Source organism: Apiospora aurea (genome assembly GCF_038362705.1).
Source record: "Apiospora aurea strain CBS 24483 chromosome Unknown utg000009l_segment0_segment0, whole genome shotgun sequence".
Classification (NCBI taxonomy): Eukaryota; Fungi; Ascomycota; class Sordariomycetes; order Amphisphaeriales; family Apiosporaceae; genus Apiospora; species Apiospora aurea.
Genome location: NW_027117396.1, coordinates 2466367 through 2488014, shown reverse-complemented (window position 1 = coordinate 2488014; position 21648 = coordinate 2466367). Strand labels below are relative to the sequence as shown.

The 21648-nt window shown below is 53.0% G+C and overlaps 8 protein-coding genes across 8 annotated transcripts; 3 read left to right on the top strand and 5 right to left on the bottom strand.

The window, feature by feature from the left end:
• Positions 1 to 1411: 1411 nt before the first annotated feature.
• PG986_013897 (uncharacterized protein) lies at positions 1412 to 2516 on the bottom strand (the record flags this gene model as incomplete). The annotated part of the gene is made up of 4 exons (XM_066850119.1): positions 1412 to 1494; positions 1589 to 1976; positions 2024 to 2162; positions 2317 to 2516. 4 exons carry the CDS (start codon positions 2514 to 2516, stop codon positions 1412 to 1414), a joined length of 810 nt encoding a protein of 269 aa, XP_066694262.1.
• Positions 2517 to 3357: 841 nt separating this feature from the next.
• On the bottom strand, positions 3358 to 4900 carry PG986_013896 (uncharacterized protein; the record flags this gene model as incomplete). Its single annotated transcript, XM_066850118.1, has 5 exons — positions 3358 to 3630; positions 3723 to 3875; positions 3947 to 4539; positions 4604 to 4752; positions 4779 to 4900. 5 exons carry the CDS (start codon positions 4898 to 4900, stop codon positions 3358 to 3360), a joined length of 1290 nt encoding a protein of 429 aa, XP_066694261.1.
• Positions 4901 to 7400: 2500 nt separating this feature from the next.
• On the top strand, positions 7401 to 9197 carry PG986_013895 (uncharacterized protein; the record flags this gene model as incomplete). The annotated part of the gene is made up of 2 exons (XM_066850117.1): positions 7401 to 8994; positions 9052 to 9197. The coding sequence occupies 2 exons, from the start codon at positions 7401 to 7403 to the stop codon at positions 9195 to 9197; spliced, it is 1740 nt and encodes a 579-aa protein (XP_066694260.1).
• A 2412-nt stretch (positions 9198 to 11609) lies between these two features.
• On the bottom strand, positions 11610 to 12824 carry PG986_013894 (glycosyl hydrolase family 18; the record flags this gene model as incomplete). The annotated part of the gene is made up of 1 exon (XM_066850116.1): positions 11610 to 12824. The coding sequence occupies one exon, from the start codon at positions 12822 to 12824 to the stop codon at positions 11610 to 11612; it is 1215 nt and encodes a 404-aa protein (XP_066694259.1).
• Positions 12825 to 13818: 994 nt separating this feature from the next.
• On the bottom strand, positions 13819 to 14340 carry PG986_013893 (Ubiquitin-40S ribosomal protein S27a; the record flags this gene model as incomplete). The annotated part of the gene is made up of 2 exons (XM_066850115.1): positions 13819 to 13905; positions 13966 to 14340. 2 exons carry the CDS (start codon positions 14338 to 14340, stop codon positions 13819 to 13821), a joined length of 462 nt encoding a protein of 153 aa, XP_066694258.1.
• A 723-nt stretch (positions 14341 to 15063) lies between these two features.
• Positions 15064 to 15766, top strand: PG986_013892 (40S ribosomal protein eS26; the record flags this gene model as incomplete). The annotated part of the gene is made up of 3 exons (XM_066850114.1): positions 15064 to 15086; positions 15236 to 15466; positions 15658 to 15766. The coding sequence occupies 3 exons, from the start codon at positions 15064 to 15066 to the stop codon at positions 15764 to 15766; spliced, it is 363 nt and encodes a 120-aa protein (XP_066694257.1).
• A 972-nt stretch (positions 15767 to 16738) lies between these two features.
• PG986_013891 (uncharacterized protein) lies at positions 16739 to 18638 on the bottom strand (the record flags this gene model as incomplete). Its single annotated transcript, XM_066850113.1, has 3 exons — positions 16739 to 17961; positions 18018 to 18309; positions 18384 to 18638. 3 exons carry the CDS (start codon positions 18636 to 18638, stop codon positions 16739 to 16741), a joined length of 1770 nt encoding a protein of 589 aa, XP_066694256.1.
• Positions 18639 to 19679: 1041 nt separating this feature from the next.
• PG986_013890 (uncharacterized protein) lies at positions 19680 to 21207 on the top strand (the record flags this gene model as incomplete). The annotated part of the gene is made up of 2 exons (XM_066850112.1): positions 19680 to 21097; positions 21195 to 21207. 2 exons carry the CDS (start codon positions 19680 to 19682, stop codon positions 21205 to 21207), a joined length of 1431 nt encoding a protein of 476 aa, XP_066694255.1.
• Between the last annotated feature and the right edge of the window lie 441 nt (positions 21208 to 21648).

The window sequence follows — 21648 nt, the reverse complement described above, 5'->3', positions numbered from 1 at the left end:
TTCAGGAGTTTCATGTGTCAAGGGATCATCATGTTCTACTTACCAACGCGACCCAGAACCTTAAGAAAGTGCTGTTGGCCTTGCCACCGGGAAAGTCCTATGGGGTGTTGGATTCTGGAACAAGATACGCCAAAGCCGGCGACCTAGCAAACTTGCGACTACGAATTCAAAAAGAGACCAGCATCTTAAGGAGTATGAAGCAAAGCCCCATGAACATAATCCACATACTGATTGATATATAGATACGTGGCCCGATGTCTTTCCAGTGCATAAAGCTCATGCCGGATGGCAAGTTACTGCCATTTCGGGACTGTGGCCAAGCCCATTCGTACCTCCAGAGGATGATGATGGAAGTAAAGACCAGGACATGGACGTTTCTCAATCCCGGATCATGACAGACAGTTACGACTAGGCGGGGGGGGTTTAATTCTCGGAGTTCAAGTTCTCATCGATTTGATAGTAGCCTTGAACTTATATGGGCTGTTTTCATCTTTCACTCTTTTCATCTCTTTGGTCCTTCTCATCTATGCCACCATTCCCAGAGAAGCACGGCAACATCTGGAGCTGAGGTTCATGCGACATGGGCCAATCATGCAATTCCTTTGTTTGCTTTACTCACCACGGTCTGTTTGGGATAGTCGTGTCCAGCGGATGGACACTTGTCTCGGACTGTTCTTTTTCTCTCTCTTCGTTTTCCTCTTTCCTTTAATATTGATTCGTGACTTTTGGGACTTGTTAAGTCGTGCCACTCGCTTCGCTGGACTAAGCGATAGGTTCGAAACATACACTCCTTTGATAATGAGATACAAAATGCAATTGATGGCTAAATTCAGTTTGCGCTATACCTGATTTTACTCAATATCCAAGACAGAGAAGCACTTCATAGCAACCGGACACACGACATTGGCTTCCGATCCCGAAGCGCTGACTGGATGTCCATACCTCCCTCGCCCAGGGCCTGCGGAATGTGGGTTTCATGACTTCAACGTCGGTTTGTTGAAAGAGACTCTTGTTCTGCGTGGCTGGTATCTCGACACTATTCGCGCCTCTTAATATGAACGGATGCGACTGACAGTTTTAGATAGACTGGTGCAACCACACGCCAAAGTAGCAGGAGTACTTGTACCCTATGATTGAACGGCGGAAGGAACTCGCAGCAGGAATGCCGCGCCTCACGGCAGTCGAGAGGGAAGAAGCGTAGTTATTCCGTCACAGGTTTTGACTTGGCACGTTGTGGTATTATTGTTCATAAGTAGAAAACGACTAACCACCTGAGAAGTAAAGCGAGCCAAACATAAAATCCTGAACCCAAGATTGGCCTCTGGCGCAAAGAAACCAAGACTCAAAACCAGGGGTATAAGCCGGAAATGCAAGAAACTCACCCAAAGACGCGAACAAAAGAAACCCCGGCTCAAGTCTGGTAGTGAGCAACATACGCGACCTCCATCATGCTGCCATACCCATCCTGCGTTCCCGCGTTGGGGTAACCAGGCCCTGTAAGGCGGAGTATTCGCGTTAGCACATGAATGAGCCACCACCACCATCACGGAGATGGAAAATCAAAAGGGAGAAAGCGGGGAATACTTACAGTCACCACCGACCGCCATATTCAGCAAAAAGTACATCGGCGCATGCGCGAGCGAGTTCCAAACCGCCTGGTTCCCGATCCGCGCTCCCGAGACCGTCTGAAACACATTCCCATCCAGCGACCACTGCAGCGTCTGCGCCGCCCAATCCCCATTCCGCAGATCCCACTCCAGGCGCCAAACATGCCACCCCTGATCCGGGACCCCGACCGCGGCCCCGATCCCCGTCGGCTCGTTGCACACCCCGCCCGGATAGACGTCGCAGTGGATCGTCCCGTGCCCGATCAGCTGCCCGTTGACCGTCTCCATGATATCGAGCTCGCCCGACGCGGGCCAGCCAGTGCCGAGGCGCAGGGCCTGCCCGAGCATCCAGAACGCGGGCCAGAGCCCCTGTTTGGAGTTGGGGTCGTTCCCCCGAAGCGCAGCTGCGCCTCCACGCGTGTCACGCCGCCGTTGCGCGGGGTGAAGACGTACTTGCTCTCGATCCGGCCCGAGGTCCAGCCGTTGGCGGCGCCGCTGTCGCGCCAGGGGACGATTTGGAGGGTGTCGCCGCCCGAGAGCTGGAGGTTGCGGGAGCTGGATGTGTCTATGATGCGCAGGGCTCACAGTCAGTACGTTTTATTACTTTTTTATGTTCCCGTTTGCCCGCGTGGCGGTCTAGATAGTAGCATACTGAAAAGGGAATGGTTAGTTTGTCTTTCTCTGCTTCTGAGATTACAAGTTCACTCACCATGTCTCTAACTCATTATTGACACCCAGGTTCCCCGTGATGATGTTCCAGTCGCCGCCGTTGGGAGGGCTGCCGGAGGCGCCGTCAAAGTCATCGAACCACACGGTATTGAAGCCGCTGTAGCCCGGCGGGGCCCAGGCCCGGGCCGGGCCACTCAGCAGGGCCGAGGCGAGGGGGATCAGCACGTTGGAGTGTCGCATCGTCCCGGTTCATCCAAGCAAAGATTGACAAAATAGGTGGGTGTCTATATAATAACTCTAAATGGGCTATGACGATGGAACAGTGGATGCGAGGTTACGTTCATGCCATGCAGGAGGATGGGGACTCCCTGTCTTATACAACAATCTATACCGATTGAGTATACCCATATCATATTCTAATTTCATCTTGTGTTCTCGCGGCGACTGCAACGTTTGCTTGGTGTGGTCATGGATCCAGCACAGGTGGTCTCCTCCTTGCTTTGCTAATTGACCAGCAGGAGCCTCGGATCTCCATGACCATAACTGACTTCGCCTTCGGGGTCTTGGTGAGTGGGAAATAACTCGCGAAGGAGTATGCGACTCGCTCCTGGGCCATCGGATCCACGCTATCCCTAGCTTGGGACCAGCAGATCCAGGTCATCTAATCAAGGTGCCAAGCTCCTTATTCGTGGCCTGGCTCCCAAGAGTAATGGACGGTGCACCTCCAGGCCTCTTTCAAGCCTATTGATTGTTCACCTGGAGACGTTTTTACGTATGCACATCCTTTTTGGACCCTTAGGACCTCTTTGGGTAGGGGGCTGTAGTGTGATATAGTTAGACAAAAGGGGGCATGACCCGTTGGCTTGAACCAATTAGGGAAGGGCGTCTCCACATTTGGAGGTCACCGAGCAATGGCGCTTGTGACCACCGGCTTGTACCACATGCAGGCCGACCCAGCTCTGTGACACTGCTCCGGTGCTTACCGTAAGTGCAACCCCATAGTCATTTGCAAACACCCCAGAATGGTGTGTTGCCCTCTCCCTCGGTATTCGCCTTGTCCATGATATCGCAGCGTCGTGGGCTAGCTAACCCGCGAGTCAAACGAATAGGCGGGCGAATAGACTGGCGAGTCAGCCGTCGTGGTCCGGCCGAGAGCCCGCTGGTTCTCTTCCTTCGCTCGTTCCAGCTCCTCGTCCCATTTCCGGTCCTCCAGCTTCCACCACACCCACCAGCCAGCCATGAAGGCGATCGTCAGGGGCATGGTGGTGGCCCAATATATCCACTGGAAAGGCGAAGAAGATGGGGTACCTCCCGTATCGGCGTTCCAGTCAAAGAGCGGCATGCTCAGAAATGTCTGGTTGTTGTTTCCTGTTTAGCAAAGAAGAGCGGCATAGGCGATACGCACGTTCGCAGGGCAGAGAAACGGGACGGACAAGGAAGACTGACCGCTACAAAGGTTCCAGGTAAGAAAACCATAGTGATAAGGGCCACCGTCTTCATGGCCATGCTATCTCGTTTGCTCGAGAGGGCAACCTTGGAGTTCTCCTCGGCAATGAAGCGGCTGATCTTATTCTCCTCGGATGAGATCAAACTGAAAATCTGCAGTGCGCATACATTTTGTCAATTGGATACCGGGCGTAACGTTAACAGAGAATGTCAGCAATACATACCAGGTTGGCCTGGCTTTGGACTCGATCTTTGAGAGCCTGTGCTTGACTCAACGACGTCTGTACCTGGTTGCGTGGTAGTTCGAGCAGGTGAAACATCTCGTCTTCCAGCTGCAAGACCGCATCTTGGTCGCAAACCAAAGGGGATTGACTGAGCCGAGCGATACTGTTGAGGAGTAAGTCGGCCCATTTTTCGCTGAATCGCAATACCACGGCAAGATTGGCCAGCTCCGTCTGTTGTGATTGCAGGCGTACCAGTGCCGACTCGAGATCAAGATCTGGATTCTGGAACCGGGAGCCTCGAAGAAACCCAGCAACACCAAACCCGGTCTCCTTCTCGAGATCAACAATCGAGCGATCGATGTCATGCCTATACTTTTCGATCCTCTTGCGATGGGTTGTAAACATCAGTGCAGGCAGCAGTAGAGGGTGGCGGCAAAGATGAAACGATTGTGAAAAAAGTGCCACGAGCGTGTCCCAATGAGCGGGCTCCAAACCATGTACTAATGCGGTGACAGACTTTGTGGAGAGATTGTATGCCAATGATACTGCATCATACCCAATGGAGATCTTGTTTGGCACTTTGAGTACCAGCTCTTGAAGAGACAGGTCAGTATATGGGCGTGACTGTGGCTGACGAATAACCTCGAGAGGCCTTACTGATAACGTTGACAGGACGGTTGCTGGTAGCCGACCGATAAGAATAGAACCCGAATGCACCATTGTCATCAAGGAACGCGTCCAACGTCGATTCGTGAAGCCCGAAAGCTGACGAGATCTTGGCCCAGCCCTCTCTCGTGAGGTTAAGCCTGGAGGCATTCTGCCCATTGGGTACATGACTCCCTCAATCAGCACCGAGATGGCCCGCGGGGAGTATGAAGAGGTTGGGGGGTTCCTACATAATCCGAAGCGAGAACTGCTGGCGATCTTGGGTTTCGGACAGTCCCGGAAACTCATGAGGTGTCTGCAGATGGCAAGTTAGATACAATGGTTGCCTCGTGGCTCCAAGTTTACTTACTTTGGGATTCAGCCAATCGTCAATCTCGGGCCAAGTCAATTGGCATTGGCGTTTGCTGCTTGCACCCTAATGCTGGCGCATCAGCTCTGTCCTGGTCGTTGAAATCGCGGGGGAGATGAACTGGAATGGTGGGCACCTAACCTACCTCGTCGTCCACGACCGCTTCGAAAAAGGCCGGGCCGTCGGTCGGTTGCAATACGAAAGAGCTCTCGTCTGTCGTTTTCCACCTCATGCTTCCATCGAAATTTTGGTGCGAATTGGTTGCATGGGGGGTCAGGAGGGTTTGCAGTTTGTCGTGGGTCTTGACCGACTGACTGCCGACGCTGGCGCCAGCGCGCAATCCCAGTGGGGCTTAGGGGAGTAGGCGCGACTGAGCTGAGCCTTTGCCGCCTCCCCATTTTATCACATTTCTAACCTCTCATATTGATAGACGTCAAATCTAATGATCCATGTGCATACAGAAGTATCTATTTAAGCATACGGGACTCGCATGTTCTAGCGATCATGTTAGACTTCCGCAGGCTGCCTCGATACTTGTGTTGGCCCAACGGCTAATTGTGTCACTTACAAATTTGAGCTTCAATTAGCAGTACAGCCGTTATCCCGAGCACATTTCGGCCCGGCCGCCTTGCAAAGTTGGCGGAGGAGGTTGGAGGAAAGGATAAAGATTGAGATAGGTTCAATTCCTATCAGCGCTATTGGTATTCGCTTTTGATCCTTTTTCTGTTGGGGGGTATTGGACTCGTTTTGAGAATGCAGCATGCATCAATGTTATGTGTGTGCAAACTGAAAGTCGTCTGACAATGCAAGCCCTTGGACCACTGCTTTGCGTTCCGGGAGGATTGGAGATGGCGGCAGATCGCAGAAGAGAAAGAAAGAGAGAGAGAGAGAGAGGCAGGGTCCATAGAGGCGTGCGTGTGCCTGTATGCAGGAGAATGACACTGCATTGCCACCACTCACGTTATTTTGATGGGATTGAGAGCAACCGGTCAAGGGTCTGCCTACTGCTACTCGTACTGCTCCCTGGCCACCGGTGGGGGGCTGGTATCAATAGTATAGAAATGTGGTGGGTGTGTGTCGGGTGCTATGTACCTGAGAAGTAAAGTGCTGAGGTGCTGTCAGAGAGTCAGAGTCACATTTGCCTCGGATACCGGTCAAGAGTCGAGACAGGAGGATGCACCTTCTGGATGCACCGGTCTGAGGTCTGAGAGCCAAACCAACTTGAGGACAGGGTCGGCCAGTCTTCCAGATTTTCCATTTTTCGGCACCTACTTAGGTTACTGTATCATATGCAGGCTCTTGGGCTGTGGTACCGAATGCATCGCTGATCATCCATTTGCTTTGATTTGATTCCGGGGAATTTGTATTGGCTGCTGGCGTCAGGCTTTCTTCCAACCAGAGCTGCCCTGAGATGCCACCGCACCAGCATTCGCTGAAAGCTGTAGCTCTCCACCCCGCCCTACAGCTAGCTCTCGAATTGAACGACGCCAAACCAAAAACACTGTTTCCATCTTGATGCAACTCGAGAGAAACAGAGTTGTTCCAGAATACATACATACATATTGACGGCCTCCGGTCGAAACGAATGAACAGAAAGATATCTTCTGGAATCATCATCGATTACGGGTACCAGCCTCCAAAGTGTCATCATCGGGTGCAACCCACCGCGGAAGACATCTGCTGCTTGTGGTCCTGGCATACATCAATTGATACAAGTAGAAAAAAGGCACAGACCACCTTTTCTTCTGAAAACCCATCCACCCCGGTTTTAGGTTGAGTTTGGCAACCGAGATTTGTGCAGCTCTTCACTGGTCTTCACTGGCCTTTACTGCACACGCTCTGCCTCTCTGCCGTGTTCCGGGTCGGCCTCTACTACTGATGCCACTGTCACAGCCACTGCCTGCCCGCCTCTCCTGACATTGACTTTACCTCCAACTCGTACCCTGCCACCTGCCCCTGCCTTGGCTTGAGCCTGCCCCGCCCGAACCTATCGGACTGTTGCGCGTCTGTCCTACATCATCAGCCTGGGGGCCAGTACACTCTTCTTCCCGCTCGCCCCCTGGTGTTTGGTTTGGTTACACGTCCACTGGCTGCCGCGTCTGTCTGCTTGTAAAACTTGAACCTGAACCTGAACCTGTCCCTGTCCTGAATCCAATCCCTCCCTGACCTTAGCCGGTATCGCTGTATCGATGCTGGTCCCACGGTCCCACGGTCCCACCAGCAAACAAAGTCGCACACACATTGGATGCACCTTGGGATGACGAGGACGACCCGTCTCAACTTTTAGTTGACCCTCCCTTCGTCGATCCAGCCTGCCAGCATTCAAGTTCCGATTTTTTGACAAAAGTCTATTTGGACGTCCTCCCTTCCCGAATTTGGATCCCTGGTAATTAATTGTTCGCTATTTTTCGCCCTCTTCTCCACCAGCCAGACCAGACCATGACTCTGGCGGCATCTCGAAACTCACCCACTACTTCATCCAGCACAGCTACCACCACCCACCAGGACAACAGCCAACATCAACAACAACCACATCCTCAGCAGGAGCATAAGCAACTCTCTGGTGACGGTGCTCAGCGGCCCGAACCCGCCAAAATGGCTCCTTCTTTGCTTAGTCTGCCTCTCGAGCTGCTGCTCCACGTCTCGTCCTTTCTGGACACGCCCGAGTGTGGATCCCTCCGGCTCTCGTGCAAGCAGGTAGAGAATGCCCTCTACCTCACCTTCGCCCGCGACAACTTCACCAAGCGCCAACACATGTTGACCGAGTCCAGCCTGCAGGCCTTGCTGGACATCTCCAAGTCAAGGCTGGCCCCCTTCGTCAAGAATCTCTTCATTGGCACCGATCTCTACTCTTCGGATGGCCTCAAGCACATCACCCATCTCCATGCACACCCCAATCTGCATCGCGGCTCTGCTGGTGCCGTCCGCCGCAGCAAGTTCGTCGCCCAGAGCTCGAGCCAAGAGGCCCTTCTCAACAGCGGCTATGACATGGAGTTGCTGACTGCCGCCCTTGGCAATCTGACCCTGGATCTCATCGGCGTATGCGACTCCTACTACTCAGTGCGCTTTCCTGGCAATCCCGTCCTGTCTCCCAGCTACGGCGCTACGGCTATCTACTGCGACACATGCATCCCTTCTCGCCATAAGAGTGGCATCGAGCACGCTCATTTCAGCTCCAAATGCGCAAACAAGCTTCTGTTCGCTGCTGCGCGGGCCAAAATCGCCCCCAAGCGCTTGCAATTCCGATTCAGTCAGGATGGTCTGATTGACTTTGCCTTCAACATCCCCAAGTTCTTGGAAAAGGATGTAGCCCGCCTTCTTTCTGGTCTCGAGGAGCTGAAGCTCGACCTCTACGGCAACATCGCTGTGGACACCACACGTCGCGCCATCCTCCATGAGGATGATCCTTCCGAGGAGATCTATACGTATCACTTGAGACGCTTCTTGGCGCTCACACCCAACATTCGGCATCTGCGCCTCAACAGCCCTGTGTCGGACGACCATCACGACCACTTCCTTGAGTGGCTTGCGACTGCGCCTCCTACTTCACCACCGCAATACACTTGCAGTCCGGACTTGGCGCCACCGCCCCCTGTCGCCTTTCCGCGCCTACGTCAGTTGGACCTAGGCACGCTGACTGTCACCGACGACGAGTTGCTGGCCATTGTCACCAAGTTTAAGCGAACCCTGAAGAACCTGAGCCTGCAGAAGGTCCTCCTCGTTGATGACACGGATGAAGTCTACAATCGGCAGAACCCGCCTCCCAACAAGTGGGCAAGCTTCCTTGAGAAGCTGTGTCGCTCCGGTGTCCGGCTTGACAGTATCTACATTAAGGGTGCAGAGCAGCAGAACACGGGTGTCATCGTAGCCACCGTCTCCTTCACCAGCAACAAGCTCAATGTGGCTAAGCACCAAGGCCCCGACACCATGAAGGCCATTCGCAAGTTTGTCGAGGATGCCGAGCTCCACTTCGTCTTGCCTCTAGCCGAAGAGGGTGAGGAACATCCTGCCTTCTTCGACGAAGAAGACGACGGTAAGACAACCCTCCCTCCCCGTTTCCGTTATGAAACGAGAATACTGACTGTACTAGATGAAGATTTCCTGGACTACGATGATGATGAGGGTATGGAATTCTACGGTCTCGACCCCTTCGACGAGTTCGACGATGAGATGGATGACTTGTTCTTGGCGGGTCATCTCACCATGGGGGGTCCTTACGACCATTTAATGCCATAAGCGGTTCAGTGGTAGAGTTGATTGGTTGGTTGCAATGGAAAACGGACTGGCGTCAAAAAAGGGCTGCTTTCATGAATCGGGGGCGTACTAGATATACCCAGTGTTGAGAAGACGATATTGGGGGCGTACTCGCGTGGTGAATGGACCACATCCTCTGGCAGCGCATACCCGAAATGGCTTTTGCGTAGTTAATGGTAATAGGTAACTGAGAAGGCTTGCTTGTAGGTCTCTATTATTCACAGTGCGTCCGCCTTGTTTACTTGCTTGATATGGAAATACTGTACCTCATCAAGCTTCGAGGACATCATGTATGTATGATATGGATTGTGTCACAGTGTGGCGAGAGATATAGACAAGTGTATATGAATGTTCGGAGCACTGCTGTGTATCAAAATCCTTGACCGGGGTCTTAAGTCGACCAACATTATCATTTATATCCTCGGCTGTCCGCCGGAGCGTCTGGGTTTTGCCGGAGGTCGTGCACATTCGGACACGGTAAGATATTTTTTCCCCTTCTGTGTTTGTTCGTCTTTTTCTTCTTGTCTCTCTTGGTTGCTTTCTGTTTCCTCGTTTCACTCGTCTCCCCCTTTGCTACTTCCCGTGCTTTCTTCCCCTTCCTCCGGGTTTCCTGTCGCCTTGTCAGTAACATCGCTGCTTTCCTCGCTCTCGTTCGTAGCTGGTCTTTCGCTAGTCACCCCTAACAACGAAAGCATGCTTCTCCCCACCGCCTCGACTTCGAATCTGTCAGTCACTCTTGTTGCGAGGACTTGCTGCTGTCCCTGCATGGCGTCAGGGTTCGCACCAGGCCGCCGTGATGACAGGGGTGGGGCGGTCGATGAGGCAAGAGGAAAGATATTGGTGTTTTTTTTTTTCCTCAGAGGTGGCGGAGTGCTTGGTGGATGGTTTGATCGAGGATGCAGTCGAGGGCGCGGTGGCGTTCCCGTCATCAAGGGGGAACGTTGCCGCTCTCGACCGCTTCTCTGTCCTGCGGCTGACTGGCGGCACTTCCCTCCTCTTGGACTGTGGGAGCTCTTGAGCTAGACGAAGGACCAGGGCGGCTGCTGTTCCTGCGCTGTGGCGACAGGTGTTGCGTCGTCATTGTCACCGTTGCGCCCTCGTACGGCTTCGGTTGTGGTGATTGGCATAAGCGAAAAAAAAATACACTTTTGCCCGAGAGGGCGTTGCCCTTCTTCAAGGGAATGTCCACAACGAGTTGTCGGCGGGGGTTTGATGCCGACGGCGACGCTGATGACGGCCCCTGATGAGAAGCCGAGTTGTGAAGGAACCGTATATCAGCCAAGACCTGGTGTCGCCTATCGACCGGGCTGGTGCTGCATGAACTGTGTTCGGGTTCGGTTGTTGTAGTGTTACTGTGGCTGCTCCCAGCTGGGGCGGTACTTTCGAGACTCTTGGTTGTGGTATCATTGCTTTTGATGGTACCGGTTGATGTGGTGGTGTTTTCGCTGTCCTTAGCTTGAGAATATTGCTGCTCCTGCTGCTCCTCCTGCCTCTCTCTTTTTTTTTTTTTTTTCTTTTTTCTTTTTTGGTGTTGGAAGGCAGCATGAGTGGCCAGCCCGGAGACAGCAACCAGAAAGGGGCGCACGAGGCGGACCCGTGCATCGTCGGTACTATCGCGGTGGGAGGTGGGAGGAGAGATGGCTAGAAGCTTTCTGGTACCTTCGGTTTTGTATCTTGAGAACGATTTCCTTGTTGTCGTCGTTTTCGCTGTCTCTACTTTCCTCATTGTTGTTCCTGCTGTTGTCCTTGACGTCGTCTTTGGCGTAAGACTTTGTACACGTGGATGCAGCATCATTCGCGCTACCCTCCCTTCCCCCGGTCAACATCAACAAGCGTTTATATACTGGGAGGAGCTAGCCTGATTGCATTGAATCTCGTAAATGGACTAATCAGGATGATCTCGCTTTGAAACTGACTGAGGGTGCATCGTCGACTTGCCCCCTTTCATTTCGTTTCATAATAAGTCAGCGAGTGGAAACACAAGATCTCTTTAGAGCCTGCGGCATTGGAAGTCATTCCCTCTCAATCGATTTCGGTGTCTCTTCCGCTACGAGCTTAAACCACAGCTACACGAGTGTAGTGGCTTGTTTGGCACGGCTTGTTTTTGTCTGCAACTGTGTGCGTTGATCACCATGGAATGAAGTCCACCTATCAAGCTACGATATCATACTCTTTGAAAAAAGGAAAGTAGTCATATTCATCATAAAACCTATCTTTAATGATAGACGGTGAGTATTTCTTTAGGTATCATTGTTCTTCGCCTTCCCAAAATTCTAAGCATTCTTCCTATCCTCGGTATTCCTCCCCATTCCCCATCTCGTAATCCCGAAACGCTGTCCACGGTCGACGGAGACGCCGCCGTGGAGACTATTGCTCCAGTCTGCGCTTCACAATCTACTTCGGATCATTCGGAAACCCATCCCGCAGATTCTCGTACTTGCTCTGCGGCTGCGTGATGCAGTTCGTCGTCTTGTCGAGCGCCGCGACGCCGCCGACGCCCTGCACGACATTGGCGATCAAGCTCTGCCCGCTCGCCTGGTCCTTGTCGGCGCTGCTCTCCCACCACATGGCGCCGCCGAGGCGGTGCGTGCGCACGTACGCGGCCTTGCGGCGCGCCATGTCGACGTTGTCGTAGCTGACCATGGTGCGGCTCGAGCGCGAGTAGCAGTACGTCGCGCCGGCCTCGTGGTCGAAGATCTCCTGCGCGCCCGGGAGCGGCAGCTTCTTGTAGTCGTGCACGCCGTTCTCCCAGGTGCCCTCGCCAACGCCGTTGTAGGGCGTTCCCGGACCGTCCGTGTTCTGGAAGGCGCGACCGTACAGGGGCATGCCCAGTACGATCTTGTGCGAGGGAACGCCGTGGTCCGTGTAGTAGTGGAGGGCCTTGGCGGTGTTGAAGGGCGTGCGCTGCGGGTGCGTCGGGTGTGGGTAGATGTTGGCCTGGTGGCCGGCCACCGAGTCCCAGGAGCCGGCGTAGTCGTAGGCCATGAGGTTCCAGAAGTCGAGCAGGCGGTCCATGCCGCGGAGGTCCATCTTCTCGTAGTTTTGCGCGCCGGCGGGGCACGCGACCGTCAGCTCAAAGTGGTAGCGCTTAGGCAGCGTACGCGAGTAGGCGTCCATGGCGTCACGTGTGGCCTTCAGCAGTGCGACCAGGTCGGCGGCCTCGGCGGCGTTCTGCGGGTACTCCCAGTCGATATCAATACCGTCGAAGCCCAGGTTCTTGATGAGGTCGACGCAGCTGTTCGCGAAGGCGGCGCGGCCCTGCGGGGTTGAGGCCGGCTGCTTGAAGTTGGAGCTGTAGGTCCAGCCGCCGACGCTGAGCAGAACCTTCAGGCCGCGATTGCGACGCTTGAGCAGGTTGAGCTGCTTCAAGCAGCCGTACAGGTTGAGGCCAATATCATTCCACGAGTCGCCCTCCCAATGGATGTCCGTGTCGGCCCAGGTATCTGTGAGGTAGACCTCGCCCGTCTCCGGGCGCACGTTGGCGAAGGCGTAGAGGATGTGGGTCAGCTTCTCAACCGGAAGGTCCTGGGGTCGGTGCTTGCGGCCGTAGATGGCCCAGTTGACGAAGTAGGCCACGGAGCGGTAGCCGGGCTCAGGTCCGCCGCCCATGATGTCTGTGGATGGATGAGAGGGTTTAAAAGAATGAGTGAGGTTCCCAAAGGCAGCGGCAATTGAGCTGGAACGAAACTGAGTCGTGAGGGTGGTCCAGTACGTCGGGTTGAGGATGGTGAAGACTATTGCGACGAATAGTATGATTACCGAAGTAAACGTGAGTACTCTGGATCTGGGCAATTGCATTTACAGTACTGGGCAAGATGTAGGCTTCTTTATATTGATTTGGTTTGGTTTCCAAGAAGGCCGATTCCTTGCATGAAATGGAAGTGCGCGGCCTCCAAGCATGGGGCAATGACAGGCCGTTGATTCAGGTTGAGGGGCGTGGCTTGGTCTTGGACTTGCCTTGCTGCGTGGCAAGCCTCAGCGCGTCCGGCTAGGGCGGCTCCAACTCCGTCCATCGAATCGGTCAATGTTTGTTTGTTGGCTGCTTACCTACTATATTGGCCTTTTGTGCCTCCATAGTGGATGGCCATTGAAACACTCCATCATTCAATACGAGGCTTGACCAGAGGCCGCGACTAACATCGGTCATGTATGGCGATTCAGCGCATGCAAATTCATGGGAGTTGAGACGCCCCTCCAGGACAATAGAATGACGTTGATGGCAGTTGACCAACTGGAGGGTCTGGACCTGCCCTGTCGTGGTGGGGCAAAAGAAACAATGGAATAGCCTGTGGCTCAGCTACTGGGCGGCTAGGCTAGTGGTACAGCCACTGATGGGAACCACCGGTACAACCTCTGAAACTGCCACTGGTGGCGACCGCAGTGTACGAATAATTTTACTGGGATAACTGGCATAACATGTCACTACTGGGATAAACAGCGGCAGTAACGTAACTGATTGATCGTGACCTTGCATTCATAGCGGGAGCTATCTTTGGTGATTCCATGCCATATCAGGTTGCTTCTTCCATGACCGTGTTTATTCCATTCCGATCCGAACTCCCATTGTCATGCATGATTTCGTCCTTCCACAAAAACCGGCCATTTAAGGCTTGTCGAAGACGTAGGTCAGGTGGCAGCGACCACAGTACTGGCGATCCTGCATGGCGGCCATGAAGATACCGGCACCGCACTATTGATTTGAGTTAGCGAATGGTCACGCGGAAGAAAAAGGTGGTGGGAATGGGCTTACGGTCTCAGCAGGGCACTCGCGTCGGAGACGCTCGATCTTGCCATCGCCGTCGACCTTGTAGTACTTGAGAACAGCCAACTTGGTCTTCTTGCGCTTGTGCTTGATCTTCTTGGGGGTAGTGTAGACCTTCTTCTTGCGCTTCTTGGCACCACCACGCAGGCGGAGTACCAAGTGAAGGGTGGACTCCTTCTGGATGTTGTAGTCCGAAAGAGTGCGGCCATCCTCGAGCTGCTTGCCGGCGAAGATCAATCGCTGTTGATCCGGAGGGATGCCCTCCTTGTCCTGGATCTTGGACTTGACATTGTCGATAGTGTCGCTAGACTCCACCTCGAGGGTGATAGTCTTGCCCGTCAGGGTCTTGACGAAGATCTGCATGATGGCTGCCTGGAAATCGCAGAAATGTTAGATGGTGTTGCTTGGGATTGGGTTGTAGTGTGTATGACGAGGGAAGAGGATTCCAAGGCAGGAAGAAGTCGCCTTCAAAACCTGTCTTGGTGGGAGATCGGACAAAGCTCAAAATCGCAGAGTTTGGGACGTTTCTCCGATCGCAAGGCAGCTTGCGATAGGGTGATTGGGAATATCGATCGCAGAAAGGCTCAAGAGCCTTGCGCGATCAATGGGCAGAGGGGACCACGTACCTAGACAATATGCAGTATTGTCTTCCTAAGCACCTATACAGATGAAGTTGTTCACACGAGAGGGAAGAAAAAGTTCCAAGCTGAAAAGGTGGGATGGTTTTCCACAGACTGGATTTCGTGGTGGGTGGGCGCACAGACCACCGTTGACTGATTGGGCTTTGCGTGGCCCCGCCAGAACGTAACTGCACCTTATCTGGATTTTTTCGCGCCCACCATCAGTCACGTGCTAGGGTTTCTGGATTGGCCAACCCTCCACTGCTTGGTGCGATCTTTTGCGCAGGAGAGACCTGGCTCCCGATTGGCCAGACGGCAGCTAGCCCAAGTTTCAGTGGGGTGCATTTTGGCAATCAGCACCACAACCCCAAGATCTTCCACTGGTCCTTAAACTCCCACGCAGGTCCAACATCCTCCATCTTCCCTCTTCGTTTTTCCCAGTTACGAAGAATCGACAACCGCCAAAATGGTCAAGAAGAGAAAGAACAAGTATGCCTCACCACCACCTCCGTCTCCGTCTGCGCGCCGCGTCGTCTCTGCTGTCGCTGTCCCCTCGATGCGAGATCCGACCGACGCCGCCCGCCATGCACAATCCACGATGAGAGAATCGCCCGACTGACATTTTTCTTCCTCTACAGCGGTCGCAACAAGAAGGGCCGCGGCCACACCAAGCCCATCCGCTGCAGCAACTGCTCGCGATGCACGCCCAAGGACAAGGCCATCAAGCGCTTCACCATCCGCAACATGGTCGAGTCCGCTGCCATCCGTGATATCTCGGATGCCTCCGTCTTCGCCGAGTACACCGTCCCCAAGATGTACCTCAAGCTGCAGTACTGTGTCTCTTGTGCCATTCACGGCAAGATTGTCCGGTACGTTGATAAAGATCCCTCAGGAGAGGGGTGCCCGCAAGGGAACAACTGCGCTCTATTTGCTTCGGCCAATGCGTATGCAACTGAGATGAACCTTGGTTCGACTCTTTGTTGCACTCGATTACGGAGCACTTCTCTCCTGGTAACTTCCCCCGGATGAATCCCCCTGTACTGATGTGCTTCCAATCTAGTGTCCGATCTCGCGTCGGCCGCCGCAACCGTGCTCCCCCGCCTCGCGTGCGATACAACAAGGATGGCAAGAAGGTTGTCCCTACTACCCAGACCGCCAAGGTCGCTTAAGCGTCGCGTCAAGGGTATCTGGATGGATTTCGGTGTTATGGAAAAGGGAAACGGGTCACTACGGAATTGCTTTTGATTGCATGACCTGAATTTATGACAAGGTTTCTCACATTATGACCGAGATGAATTGAGTCATTGCCTGCCACAAGGCAGAACAACAACATCAAACTGGTTCTTCCTCGCCAATGTCCTCGTGCTGTAAATTGTTTGCCACTCCACGTACTGTCCGTTGGCTGCCGCATCAGTTATCGATCCCTGGTTTGCTCTCTATGCCTCGTGCCTCGCAGACGTATTCTGCCCAGCCAAGCAACCGATTTGTGTTAGTACCGTGAACTACTGATGAATTCAGGGTATTTTTTCTCTCCTGTCCACAGGTATTATCGAACCTCGATTCCAACACGTGGAGATGACATCACCTGGGATCCATTCTGCCTCACAACATTGACGCACTTTTTGCCTACAATTCTGACCCAGGGTCTGTCATATCATTCATATATGATGGGGTATGCTCAGTCATGTACTGACTGGGCCATAGGCAGGTGTTTCCGAAGGAAGTCATTGGTGTCGCAGTGCATTTTGGGATCCCGTATGTCGACGCACTTCTAGAGGAGCCTACAGACGCCCGAGTCTTCCTCGACGCCGCGGTACTCAGCCACCTTGGCAGCCAGGGCTTCGGGTCAATTAGATGTGCGCCTCATCGAAGATCAAGCCGGCATGTTCCTCGGGAAACCGTGTCAGCCTGGGCTTTGCCTTGTCACAATCGCGTTCTTCGGTGATATCCCGATCGTAGAGGGACGTACTCCCATTCTTGGCCAGCAGCGTTCATAACAATTTTTTAAGCAAAACCTTGTCCATTTCGTCACAAGAATCAGGTTATGACTATAATGTTACTTTGTGCTCTGTTTTAGAGGTCTAACTGAGCTATCTGAATCCTTGTCCTCGGAAACACTGCGCCTGTCCGCAACTAGATGGTCAGGTGTGGTCCCCAGCCGACTTGACATTGTTCAATACCACATCAAAATCCCTACGCACAGTCAAGACTGTCTCGATATGGTGGAACTGGAGTCGCTCCATGCGAGATCGAGCAAACGTATTGGCCGTCGCCACCATGTTGGCAATCTCCCGGCCGTTCAGCGGCTCAGAGGCAAGGCGGTCCAGCATGTCGGCGAGGCTCGCGTCTACCTGCTCCTTCGGTAGGTTGTGGATGTTGTAGCTCCATCTGGCGCGCCGCGCTGCCGCGTCTGGCTCGTGATACCCGAGAGCCAAGTGGACTCGCGATCGCATAGCGCCGTCAAACACATGGATGCGGTTCGTAGTCAGGAACACGATGCCCGAAAAGTATTCGAGATGGCGCAGAAACACGGCAACGAGCGCGTTGCGGTGCTGATGGACGGGCGAGTTGTCCTGCCGGGCTTCGAGGAACACGTCGGCCTCGTCGAGCAGTACCACGGCCTTCCAGGTCGTCGCTAGTTGCAAGACTTGGGCCAGGCGCTGCTCGAAGTACCAAGCGCTGTTGTGTTTGTTGAGCTCCGACATCGAGCAGCTGAGCAGCGCCCGTTGCGAGAGCTCGGCGGCGCACTCGGCCGTCAGCGTCTTTCCTGAACCGGGTGGGCCGTGTAGCAAGATGACGAGCCCTTTTCTTTTCTGCCCCATCTGGTCGCGGTCGTGATTTGCAAACTCATGCGACGATACCAAAGCTTGAATGAGCATCTTTTGGTTCATCTTCATTTCCGGTTTCGACATGGGATCTGGTCTCCAAGCCGTTTCCTGAGCATTTGCTACAGGAAATCGACCCCATTGCTTACGACCACACGAGTATCCGAAGGCGTAAGGTGGACACAGAGCCGTGTCGAGTACAGATGTATCCTCGGGTTTGGATGCCTCCGGCCCATAATTCTCTTCAAGCCACGAGGCCAAGTCGAACACAACTCGGCCTCTCTCCGCATACGAGCACCGAATTTGCCATCTGCGCGACTGGTCAGGATGAAAGAACTCGGGAGGGATCTCCTTGAGGTACTCCGCGACTCCGTTATAGTTCTGGACCGAGGGGCCGCTGCTGAGCGCCAAATACCTGTGTCCCCTTGCACGGAGGCGTTCTTCCAATGTCTCACCCTCGGCGTAGTATCTACGCGGGTAGACTGGGAGCTTTAGGATGTCCTCTGATGGTCCTGCCCGAAGCTTTTTCTTTGCGAAATCTCAATCATGTGCTTCGACTCGCCGATGCTCTTGCCGTTGTGTCCGGTGTGCATACAACGCATATCCAACCACTTCCCTTTGTAATGAGTTTCCATGTACGCAGTTTTGAAGACTGTCAACAACCAGGGATGAGTGCCAAAGTGGGTGACGACTGCATCACCAGGCTTAAACAAGAGCCACACATTGCTGAACTCGCATCGGCCGCTCGCGAATTGTTTTTCGATCGATATTTTGGATTCGCCCAGTTCAGACTCCAAGAACCCCAACAGTAGGTTCAGATGCATTCTGGAGTCGTCTGCATCGTCGCGTAGACCGCACTTGTAGACAGACAGGTTTTCCCAGTGGTGCTAGAGCATCTGGAATGGTCTGTTCATGGTGAAGGCTCCGAGAAATTGGCGGTGACTGTGGGATAGCTGCGTACAGCCTCCCTTAGCGCTTCGAGTATGTGGGAAGAGTTGACAGAGAGCGTGGTCCCGGCCAAATGGCCTTTCCTTTCGAAGCCTCGCTCAACAACTAGGGCATGTTTTCTGGAATCTAGCGTGTCCTCATCACCAGTGCGGCTTGCAACGACCTTACGGATTTTGTCGCCCTTTCCATCTTCGCAGGTGTGCCAAGTCTGGATGTCGCATTTCACACCTAAGTCGGTATGAGAACCGTTGACAAACTGATCGTTCATGATTTTTGCTACATGCAGGGCTCGAAGTTGGATGGGAAAGGCTTGTCAAGGGAATAGTAAGAAATGGACAATGGGGTACCCAGGTGGGTGTAATTATGATCAGGCCAGCAGAGAAATACGTCCAACGGATTATGTCACTGAGCAGATCTGAACAGGTTCTAGATGTGCCTCTAATATACTGTGTCGGGTCTCTAAGTCCTGTACTTGTGGCAATGAGAGGTGTACTATCAATACTACGATGTATATCGTTCGCATCCACTCAGACGAGGCTCTGAATGTTTGCATCAGGAGCAGAAAGGGGCGCTAGAAAGATAACGCTTATCTGCATTCGGGTCCCATGTGAACTGCGTACGATGAGGCTCTGGCAAGAAACCAGTGGCCCGCCTTGTGGAAAAAAACTATTGTGATTTGTAATGAGCCAGCATGACGCAACAGGGAGGGTGAGAAATATTCCCATATTTCCTAAAAGGTCGCTTCCTACGTAAGCATTGCAGATCGTAAGTTCCCTACCCACCCCCATTATTGGGTGAGACGTGAGCGGGGGCAAGACGCCTTAGAAGGCAAACTGCCAGACCAAGTCACCTACATATACGACTTGCTGTATCTAGGCTACTGGCTTGCTGATCATGTCACGTTTCCTCTCCATTGGCTAACGGTAAGGCAAATTCAAAGATAACGAGTTGATCCGAGGAATTCAAAATTAAGGCTGGAGCAGTCCTGCCACGCTTCTCGCATTGTCACTCTGGAGTTGATATTTTGCCCACAAGACAAATTAGATTGAGTCAGCACTACTTTGCCTCCCCTTATTGATCAGTGTCACAGTGGAAGTTGACTTGAGAACTACAGACGCCCATGGCTTCGGGATCTGGTAGACAGCAAATTCAGGGGGAAGATGGCAAAAGCCATATCGTAACTTGGGTAAAGGGGGAAAGAGGCAACCGCGAGCACGCAAGTCTAGATATACATCACCCGCATACTTGTGAATGGCTCTTCAAGCACCCTGAGTTCGACAATTGGCTCAGGGCCTCGCAATCTACATCCATGATTCTGTCAGCGGCACATGGTGCTGGCAAGACGGTTTCAGCATCTACAGTCGCTAGACACCTCCAAGACCGCAGCCTTCGTACCTCGGTTTTCTGTTTCTCATTCAACGACCCCTCGAGAAGAACAGTAATCGAGGCGCTACGGGCCTTCGCTATGGAACTCTTCAAGTTTTACGGTTCAGTTGCAGGTGCTGTCCAACAACTGTACAAGTCCGACATTGAGAACGGCTCTACCCAGTTGGTAGACGTCAATACCGCAACCAACGTCCTCAAGGAGCTCCTCAAACAGACCAGTCGAGTACATATCATCCTTGATGGACTAGACGAGTGTCGGCATCGCTCCATGTTGCTACCTACTATGGGGGCGCTACTGCAAACACCAACCTACGGCATTGTGAAATGGTTCTTCACCAGCCGAACAGAGAATGAGATTCGCGCATGGGCCCTGCAACACAACGTGGCGGAAATCGAGGTCTCCGTGGACTTCATCAAAGCCGACATCAAAAGGTTTCTACACGACAAATGCACCAGTGTCGAATTGCAACACATCATTGGTGACGTCGTCGACAAGTTAGAGGGCAAATTCCTTTGGGCAACCATCATGCTTCGAGTTTTGAACAGCTCGTCCACCGATGAGAAGAAAGTGCGAAAATCCCTTAAAGAGTTTCCCCGAGACTTGAACAGCCTCTACTTGCGCGTCCTACACCGCCTCTCGAGGCGCAAAACATGGAAGCAAGAGCTGGCGCGAAAGATACTCACGTTTCTTGTCGCCTCGGTCCAGCCGTTACGGCTGAGTGAGATGTCACAGGCGCTGACGGTGGTAACATCCCCGACTTCATACCAGTGGCCACAGAAGCTGCCAGAGTCCTCCTTGCTCGAAGATCTGTGTTCAGGCTTGATCGTATTCGACCGCTCCTTCCCAGGCTATTCAGAGGACCCGATGCTGAGATTCACGCATAAGTCGGCACACGACTTTCTCTTGCAGTCTCTAGAATCTTACGAAAGTGGGCATGGAGAGCTTTGCATACACACCAATGTCGCTACTCGGACTCTTCACGAAACGCACCTCGCAATGGAGAGGCGGGCACGCATTGCTTCCTTTGGCAAAGAGATGGGTGCACCGCCTGCAGTTGTTCGCTTCTTTACTACATGGAGAGGGGCCAATCGGGAGCTGGCACTTGCCTGCCTCCACTACCTGTCCAACCCGCAATACAACAAGCCGGGTTTTGGCATGGGGTGCCTCGACAGCAAGGACCATGCATTCCTCAAGTATGCTGCCGTGTTTTGGCATGCACATTTCAGTCTATCAGCACCCACAAGCCAGGATTACATTCAAGTCGAGGCATTCATGAAGAGCTCGGCGTTCTGGAACTGCGTTGCAATCCAAGCTGCTGTTGCACCTCATCAATACGCCGTGTACCACCGGCGTAAGAAATATCTCAGATGCCGGCCTTTCATTCCCGCAATACCACTGGGTTCGAAACCACTAGAGATACACTACGGATCCCCACAGCCATCATGGTTAAACACGTCCACAGCGCTGGAGTTCGACCGTTTTGTGACACGTTGGTGTCGCGTGTTGAACTCGTGCCCAGGGAGTCTGGGACATTGCTACATAGACGATGAATGGAGGTCTAGATGGCCAAACGCCAATTATCGCACGGCAGAGAGCGTTCGGATGGTATATTAAGTGTTAAAGTGCTGTTTAAAGGAAAGAAAGAAAGGACAAAAGAGAAAGGTGTTACCGTGCTAATAAATATATAAATGAAATGTTTTACGTAGCGCGCTAAGCGCGTTAAAAGGCGACCCCCTATCTTTATCCTTTTACGATATACCCCTTAATTAGCCTATTAAGCAAGTTAATTATTTACGCAGGTAAAATTAAAGCCATCGTAAACTAATAATTATAAAATAAAGGTACCCTAGTAATTATTACTTAAAAAATAAAAGTTTTAGTTTATTAAGGT